This window comes from Epinephelus fuscoguttatus, linkage group LG9 (assembly GCF_011397635.1).
Source record: "Epinephelus fuscoguttatus linkage group LG9, E.fuscoguttatus.final_Chr_v1".
Lineage (NCBI taxonomy): Eukaryota > Metazoa > Chordata > Actinopteri > Perciformes > Serranidae > Epinephelus > Epinephelus fuscoguttatus.
In genome coordinates, this window is record NC_064760.1 from 3,779,330 (window position 1) to 3,789,105 (window position 9,776).

The following is a 9,776-nucleotide window of genomic DNA, read 5'->3' on the forward strand; positions in this document are numbered from 1 at the left end:
AGATATGGAGCATCCGCCCATAAAGCCATTTTAGAATGTTGCAGAGAAAAGTTGCAGCAGTGTGAATTGGACGGTCTGAGCTCGTCGCTGCTGCTGGCTGTATGTGCTTATGCCTCGCCCACACACACACGTTCTCACTGACTGATGAATTGCCGCTGGTTATTTATATTATTGTGGTTAGCATGTGCACACAGGTTTTTTAACACAGGAAAATTTGCTAAAAATAGGTGATAGACTCTTTTCCCATTGCCAGTAGACTAGAGCTGTGTACATGGCTCTGCAGCAGTTTTTTTTTCCTGGTGTGCCAAGTATGACATCACAGATAGGCAGGAAAACAGGTTAGTGAATAGTAGAAAGCAGCATGAAGGCCTGAAGGACAATGTTACAGAGGTTACTTCTTTTTATATATCTTCTCCATCTCTCTTTCAAACTTGGTGCAGACTCATTTGGATCGATGTTCGAGTGCTGCTTGAGCAGAGGCGGTATTTTGTGGTGCCGCGTCATTGCATCTTGTTGCGCGTTCACCCTGTTGTTGTATTTCCATCACCATTGATGGGAGCTGAAACTGATAAATACTCATGACTATTGCAGAGTCATTTGACCTGGATGTGAATGCCAGTTGTCACCTTTCCCATTACATACAAAAGCCAGATGGTAACAGGTGTAAGTGAGGTTTTTTGTGCAGTGGGAAAGACTCTAAACACTCCTAATAATACACCATGATAGAAAGAGAGCATTGCAGCTATATTGACTCTGTTACTTTTTCTTAAATAACGTACATCACTGCAACTCCTGATTGCATCGAAATCATTAAACCTGCAGCCACTGAGCTAACTGCTAAACTGTCTGTTACTGATGCTCTTTCCCTGCGTATCACCTCTTGTCCTCTCTCTGTTCAGTATGGGCTGAAGAAGAAGGAGGAGAAGGAGGCAGAGGAGAAGGCGGCCATGGAGCAGGCCTGCGAGGGCTCACTGACACGCCCAAAGAAGGCGATCCCTCGGGGCTGCGGAGACGACGACGAAGAGGACGAGGAGAGCATCCTCGACACCGTCCTCAAGTTTCTGCCCGGACCTCTACAGGACATGTTCAAGAAGTAAAACAAAAAAAACCCCAACAAATAAAAGGATCCCTAAATTCAGGGTCCAGTCTGGTCTGGGCCAGGCTGCGGGGCGGGAAGTTTCTGTCGGGTGGAGAGGGTGGAGTGTTGCAGGAGAGACTGGGGGTGGGGCGGGGGTTGGGCTTGAGTGTAGATTTAGGGTACGTAGACGTCGACACAGATTCGGGAGGGGGGTTCTTGCAAAACTGTTAGAGGCTACACACTGCCTTTCTAGAAATCGTTTACTTCTTCTTTTCTACTCCTCGACGATTGCGTCATTCTTCTCCTTTTTTGTTGCCACAACTGCCGTACAACTTTTCAACTGCCACTCAGCACATTTCTTACGATTCGTACATCTATGTCCTGTCCTTGTTGCTCTTTTTACACCTGATGCAGATCAGACATTTTGATCAGTTGGCTATCATCTGTTGCCGATGGTGACCAACGGAGAACAGTATTCCCTTAAAGAAGAGCAGTGGACAGATCTGAGATTTTTCAAAATAGCACTGCCACCATGTGTCCAGTAGATGGAGCATGTTGTCTTTATTTTAGTGGGTGTTTTCTACTTTTATGAACCTGCTGTAGGTCTTTATATTGAAAAATAAATAAATCACATTTGAGTTTTTAGGACCTGTGCCTTCATACCATCTCCTCTGGCAGAGGATTGTAAATGAGGGTTTAATTTTCAGTCAGGTGTGCAGGTGTTGGTAGCATGGAGGCCTCACCCTTACCACACAACATCCGACACTTTTAGAATAACGTGTTTTATATGAAGTTGGCCAGTTGGCGTATTTTGGGTTTTTCTTTACTTCTGCAAATCCCAGATGAAGTTTTGAAGACTGAACAGTCCAAAAAAAAACAATTTAAAAACATAATTCACTGTTAGCTACATGGCTACGAGCTTCCAGAGAACTGTTTGCTGACGAAAACATTTTATTTGGCTCCTATTTCCACCCCTAGTTTTCCAAAAGCTGGAGCCTGTCAGCTGGTAACACTGCCATCATGCTAGGAAAATAGAATTAAAGATCCTGAACCTGTCGAGAACTCGTCAGTATATGACTTTTCTTTGGAATAGATTTTAATTTGCTCATCCATGCAGGAATCTAAAATAAATCTCCGCTGTTCAGTCCGAGAAAAAAAAAAGTAGAGAGCTCAGAGTAAATGATTTTTGAGGTCCCCATAGACAATCAAAGCATCGACCACTGAGAGGGTAGCCGCTACTCTACATGTTGTCATTTCCTGTCACGTCATCTTGGATTGGTAACGTAAAGCACTCGACTAACTGATTGCTATTAAGTGTCTCTTTATTTAAACTGTTTATTGATGTTTTTTTCTTCTTCACACATGAATGCAAACTCCAGACAACCTCCAGGTTTTTTTTTAGGTTTTGTGAATATGCTACCAGTTTATTTTAATGCAACTGAAATGGTGTGACTTGCTGAGCTAACCCTTTCCCTCAACTTTTAATGCATAAGTTTACCTTGATCAAAGTTCATCAACATCGAGACCAAAGAAATGCTGGTGAGATCTTACTATTTCTTTTGTCACCATTGAAACACAGACGTGCATGTCCGACCTGCAGGCCTGCAGGAGAAACCCTACAGCCTGTTCAGCGTGTGCATGCATCCCAAAGACCACCAATACACTAAAATAATCCTTTGTCCTCTAAAGTATTCAGTGGCTGAATTAAACCAGATAATGTAACTGTAGACTGAGCCTGAGAAAAAGTGGTTCTCACTGCCTGAAGAGCTCACGTAGAGCTGCGTATACTCTGCATCCTGCATCTCTTAATCCAACAAAATATCATAGTGATTTGTCATATAGCATTTAAGTAGACGTACTGTAAATGGAAACGATCTCTATTTAGTGAAACTACCTAATTATATAGACACTTATCGATAAAGCATGTGGGTTGTTCCTAAATTATCTGGTGGCTTCTCAGTGGTTAGTTATCGACGGTGTATGATTAATACATTGTTCCATGAGTTTGTAACTAAAAATAACTTTAAGGATAAATAAGACTAATGATGAAGCACTATAAAAACATTTTCTTTTTTTTCATTTTCTAGCTCAGATAGGACTTTTCACTAGACAAAGCCATATTGTTTAGATCGCAATAATTACTTCAAATGAAAAAAAGAGAATAAGTTAACTGTCTCATGTTTGTTTTCAGTAAAAAAAAGAAAAGAAAAATGATATTTGCATATCTGTTTGTAAATCTTCACCATTCTTGTATCTTTAAACATGTATACTAAAGTATACACAAAGAAAATGTACGTAGAAAAGGAAGCCATTGTTTTAAGTGTCTCAGTGTACTACATGTGTATTGTAAGTGTGTGTTTCTATGTGTGTGTCTTTCTACGTGTCTGTGATGTGAGACCATGTCGTTGGTTCCTATAGTCCTGCTTTATACCACGTAAATGTGTCTTTGAACTATTTTGTGCACAGGCAGACGCTGGGGCGCCTCCCTACTCCTGCCACGTCTTAAAAGAATTATACTTAACACATTCCTTTCAAATGTTGAGCATGCAAATGTTTGGTAGAGAAGTCAACAAATGTCAAAAGACAAAAAAATAGACAACTTCCTGTTTCTGTAGGAGTCTCCAGGCAACAGAATCTGTGCATTGGATCCAGAAGGAGAGAAGGCTGTGCAATGGGCTTGTTGAGTGTGCAATGTTGTCTGAGTGAGCTGACAAGAGAGGAGGTTTGGTGAAGCTTAAAGGGAAACTTTGGCTGTTTTCAACCAGCTCTGTGTCACCACAGTGTGTGGAGTATGTGCATGTAAAGGGTGTTTGGCTTCCCTGTGTGTTGCCAGTGCCTGGCATCTCTGCTCATCGAACATGTTCTCATTCCCAACTCTTCACCTATCGCCACTTGGTCACTGAATTTTCACATCTACATGTGACGTACTATGTATCCTGGGTGCTGTTACATGTCTTGTGTCTTTTCAAAATATACTTCCGTTTTCACAGGAAAGTTTCTGTGTTTTAGATGTGTACAGTCTTACGTCAGTAAAACACCTCATATGTATGTCTATTTCCTTGTGCAATGTAATTAAATGTAGAAAAAACATCATTGTTTGGCTCAACATTCATGTGGGAAGAAAACGTTCACCTCCTGGGTGAAAGTCCAGTGTTTGTTGGACCCATTCACCACCCCTCCCTCTCACCCTACATGGACTTTTAAGCTCCTTAAGTTATATTGTTGTTGGGCAGTGTTGTAATCTGGTGGCAGCTGGCACTGTATCATACAGCCATGTAAGGCCAAGCAACGGTATTTGAGTACTTCAGAATGAGAATGGGTTGGCTCATCTGCTGGTGGTGGTCCACCAGATGTCCTCATTTTGTGCAGTCCGGTGGATTTTTGCTGGTGATCAGGGTGATCAAAATGTTGGCAACATGGAGGGAAGCCAAACACCATAAGCCTGCCCACACTGCACATACTGCACACCCTGCAGTGATACAAACTGGTTGAAAATTGGCAAAGTTTCCTTTTAAGGCCGTGGTCACGCAGGAGGTTTGTTATTCAGCTGAGCCACAAAGATCGTGGATGTGTCCCAGTTCTATAGTATACATTTGTAGTAGTTGTGGTAGTTAGGCAACACATACAACAAGAAATGGGACAAAATTAAGAATACTTAAATCTGACTCAAGATTAAATTTGGTGAAGGTTAAAGAAAAACATTGCCCATTTTCAACCCTCTGTGTCACCGTGGTGTGTGCAGGTAAAGAGTGTTTGGCTTCCCTCTGTGTTGCCAGTGCCCAGAGGTCCAGACGTCTGCCAGGTGACACAAAAGATTTGCCCAAAAACTTTACCTGTCATCCATGGACTGGCAGGGAGCTCCAAACACTGTTTACCTGCACATACTGCAGTCACTGCACACACTGTGGTGACACAGAGCTGGTATAAAATTGGCAAAGTTTAAGGGGTGATCACACTGGAGCTTTGTTACTTATGCTTAAAGGTTTTCAACCCCCTTTGTGTCACTGCAGTATGTGTGTGCAGGTTGATGGTGTTTGGTTTCCCTCCTTGTTGCCAGTGCCTAGAGATCCCTGCTCGTCTGCATTTCGTGTCGTCTGGCAGACTTTTGCAGGGAGCAGGGAGCTTTGAGTGCTGGCAACATGGAGGGAAGCAAACACTGTTTACCTGCACACACTGCGATGACATAGAACTGGTTGAAAATCCAGCAGCTTTTCCTTTTAAGGCCGTGATCACACAGGAGCTTTGTTACTCAGCTGATTGTAAATGTGTCTCAGTTCTGTAGTATACTTTTAAAAAAGGAAATGGGAGACGTGCAATTAAAAAAAAAAAAACTGCAACTGAAATGCTTTTTTGATAACCTCATGGTACGAAAAATATTTTGATTCCAGTGTAGAATACTTAATGTTAACTTTCATGTTTCTCTATAAGAGACCAACCTGCAGAGAGATTTATTTTAATGCAGCTCATCGTCATTAACTAACCTCCCATGTGGGAGCCTCATAGATGTAAAATGGTTGCAGAGCAGAAACTGAGATGGTTTGTAGTGCAGCTTTGTTCGAGTTGTCTGATTGATTTTATTTACTACATGGACACAGGGACTCCCACATTTCCTCCCGCACCCGAGGCCAGGCCAGTTTCACCCACTGCACGTGGATTAAGTTTATTCGAGCCTTGTATCTCCCAGGCGGGTAGGACAGAGGGGACATAAATCCTGGACTAGGCTTAATTCATGGAAACTACAGCCATAGATCGTCTGTATGTAAAATAGTCTCTCAGCGGGACTCGTCTCGAGGCGTCACAGCATGTGAACTGCCTTTGAAAAGGGCTATTACCATGTCATCTGTATGTGAGGTTACTGGTGACTCATCTGTCACTTGTCCTGGTGTGAGGTTGTTTTAATTCATTGTGGTTGCATGAGATACTTGAGTGTGTAAAACTGTGTTTGTGGAGCGAGATGTTGTTTTCAGTTTAGATAAATCTTTGGTTTGATAGATAACAGTGTAAAAGCAAGGAGCTGGGTTATACACAATAAAGATTATTTTACATGGAATATATAAACTGTATATTTTCCTAACACAAAAGCAGGTGTGGGTGAATGAGAGTGTTGATCTTGAGCAGAAATGCCTCAAACACATTAAATGGCTGAAACATCTGAACTCGAAGGCTTTAGTGGAGACTCTAGATGAAGAGATTGTAACATCTGGATTATCAAAGCATCTTCTGTTGTCAGGAGCCCAGAAACATTCAGAGAACGGAGAAACAGGCTTGACTTGAGTGTCCTGAGATCACTTTGGTTATGATTTCATAAACAAAACTGATTTGACTTGGAACTGCCATTAAAAACCACAGTTCATTTTCTCCCAACAAAACGTGATTTAAGGGGGATTTATACTTGTGCAGCAGACCTTACGCCATAGCCTATGCACGTGGCCTATGCCATTGTGAGCATTTATACTTGTGCGGTGGTGTGTTTGTGTCACTCTGCAGTTACACCTCCAAAACACTAGTTGGCGGCAGACTTCTCTCTACTCACATGAACCCAGGGACAACGGCAACATTTAACAAAGGTAACGTTACAAAATTTGGTTCTATTAACAACTCACAACATTCACCGACAAAACAACTGTCTTATACTAAACACTTTTTCCAAACATGCTAACGTTATTAGCACAAGTCTATGGCATTTTACATTGTATAAATTAGCCTGCCGACGAGCAGAGATTTCCTCTGCTCATATGAAGCCAGGATAAATCCTGAAGTAAAAATCCCTTAAAGATAAATCACACACAAGACTTAAAATGCTTTATTGTCTTCAAAATGTATTATGTCTTATTTGTGAGATTAAAGCAAATAAAAGCTTGGTTTCCACTGAGGGAAATGGTTTCAGCTTACAATAAAAGATGCTGAGACGTGTAGTTACATTTCTGGGGATGTGCACATCAGGCTACGGCGCTGATTTGATGCAAAAGTATAAATCCTTCATTACTCATGCCGCACATGTTTACTTCCTAATTATAGCATCATTGAAATGCAATGAGCAGTTGAGACGGAGAGAAGAAGAAAAAAAAATGCAACTTTTAACTTTATCGTTCCTCCAACCAGGGCCGGACTGTTTTCTGAATGCTGTAATGATGTCATAACATTTGTAATTTTGTAACATTTTTCACGTAGGATTATTATTGTGACTGCCCTGCTGATTCCTGCCAGTAAATTTAGTTAACGTGTCTTGCTTTGCGAACGTCTTACCGAGACGTCACGTCGAGCAGCTCGTCTTACCACCACGTTTATGTTCCCTCCAGTGGAAGACGAGATTTTGGCGAGCACAACTGTTACTGTGAAGAGAAACTTTCTGAATACATTCCAGTCTTTTTGGCATTTGCACTAGAATACGCTGAAATGTTACTCTAACAACAGTTATGGCATCTACAAAGTCACCACTATCAACTACCTGTACTTTTTTTAAAAATTTTTTATGACTGTCCGGCTTCTAAACAATAAAGTTAAAAGGTTTAAAACCGTAGTGAGCACGGTTCGATACCTGGCAGCATTCCCTTTAGTTTGGCCGTTTGTGCCAACCAACATAATTGGCAATGTTAACAAGTTTGCTGATGATGTGACGTTGTTCTGTCGCTGCAGCTGGAGAACTCCATGTGGAGAGGCTGGGACTGACATGGGCGATAGTGAACAGAGATAAAGGTTAAAAACAGCTGAAAACAGGAGCAGATTTCTCTTAACTTTTTAAATCAAGAGGGTCTTTCTTTTTAATTCAGGGTGAAATCATTTCAGGGTACAGAGGTTAAGAATGTAAAATATGAGTTCTTATGCTATTTGTTCTTTAATTGCATGTCATATATTCTATGTGGAGCCCAATCACTGTAAAACTGTCTCATCAATGGAATTAAATCATTCTTTTTGGAAATTAAATGCATAACACTAATAAAAAAAATGGTTTATTAAAGATACCTGTGTTTTTATTTTCTGTTCTGCTTGGCTTTGCCTCAGTCTTGCTTTTTCTTTCATTACTGAGGGTTCATTGTGTTTCTTTGTTATGGCATGATTTAAATGGAATAATTAGGTAATATTACATGTGAGGGTGTGTTTTACTGTCACTGCGTGACGGAAGGAAAGCTCACCCATCAAAATGTGTTCATACTGTGGGGCGTTATCTCAGTTTCCATAGAAATACATAGGGTCTGATTTTTTATCTGGAAAACAATTAGTCATGTCATTAGACTCCCATTTAACACTTTCCCCACCAAAGTATTATTGCCAAAGTATTATTTTTAAGTTGCCAGTCACGGCCAGCAATTTTGATCATATTCACTAATCTTTCAAGTCCCACAGAATAATTTGTTCTATAAATATGTAAACAGTATATATATCAAACTAAAGAAGAGACCTTCTGTTTTTAAACACACACACACACACACACACACACACACACACACGCAAAAAGACTATTTTATTCTTTCTTATTCCATTTCTTTTTATCAACTCTTGAATTTGTTCATTTTCATAAAAAAAGAAAGCTGAGGAAAATGCATTTTTGTCAAAGAAATGCACTCTAAAAGCCTTAGAGAGGGAACAAGTCACAGTATAGTATGCCATACAAATTTAATTAAAAACTCACAACATAGTGTATCATTAAAATTGAAAATAAAAAGTCATAACATAGATGTCATAAAAAAAAATGTAAAACATTATAATAAAAAAAAAGTAATTAAAAATGTCATTAAAAAATCATAGTATAGTAGGTCAGGTGTTGCAGGAAAGCTTTGCCATTAAGTCAGACCTGTCAAATAACCACAGAAAACAATATATGAAATAAAATATAGGACAATCTTTATTTTTTTCAAGTGAAAAATTCACGAACAGGAGGAGGGATACAACAAGATAGAATGGACACATCCCACCAGGACACCAAAAAGCTCCCACTAAGCTGTTACATCCACTGCACGCTTTTAAAAACAGGGCTGGCCCTCCAGCTGACAGTGCAACACCTGAAAACACAGCACACTACTGACCTCTACTGGAGGCACTGCAACTCTACACTTATCTGTCAGTCCACACAGCACTGTCACTGCAGTCCACATGCCACCGCTGAGCTTTTACAATTTTAAATTCATGAAAAAAGCTGGGCGGCACGGTGGTGTGGTGGTTAGCACTCTCGCCTACAGCAAGAGGGTTGCAGGTTCGATCCCGGGCGTGGGAGCCCTTCTGTGTGGAGTTTGCATGTTCTCCCCATGTCAGCGTGGGTTCTCTCCGGGCACTCCGGCTTCCTCCCACAGTCCAAAAACATGCAGATTGGGGACTAGGTTAATTGGTAACTTTAAATTGTCCGTAGGTGTGAATGTGAGTGTGAATGGTTGTCTGTCTCTATGTGTCAGCCCTGTGATAGTCTGGCGACCTGTCCAGGGTGAACCCTGCCTCTCGCCCAATGTAGCTGGGATAGGCTCCAGCCCCCCCGCGACCCTTAAGAGGATGAAGCGGTTAGAAGATGAATGAATGAATGAATGAAAAAAGCTATGGTATTCATAAATTCATAAAAAGAGAAAGACACAAACTAGATATTTACAACCTGGGATGATAATGCTGGGATCCTGGTCAGAATTTAAGATGGATCAAATCCAATTTAAGGACATTAATAGAAACCAGTTTACAGTAATGAACCTCTCTAACTTCAGTACACAGGAGAAAA

The 9,776-nt window shown here is 40.8% G+C and overlaps 1 protein-coding gene across 1 annotated transcript in view; it reads left to right on the plus strand.

Annotated features, from left to right (window-relative positions):
* Positions 1-8,015, plus strand: part of LOC125894824 (complexin-2) — a 60,630-nt gene extending 52,615 nt beyond the window's left edge. Inside the window, exon 4 of the mRNA XM_049586464.1 lies at positions 900-8,015. Coding sequence (XP_049442421.1) covers positions 900-1,097 — 198 coding nt within the window. The 3' untranslated portion in view covers positions 1,098-8,015. The remainder of the gene's footprint in view (positions 1-899) is intronic.
* Positions 8,016-9,776: the final 1,761 nt, after the last annotated feature.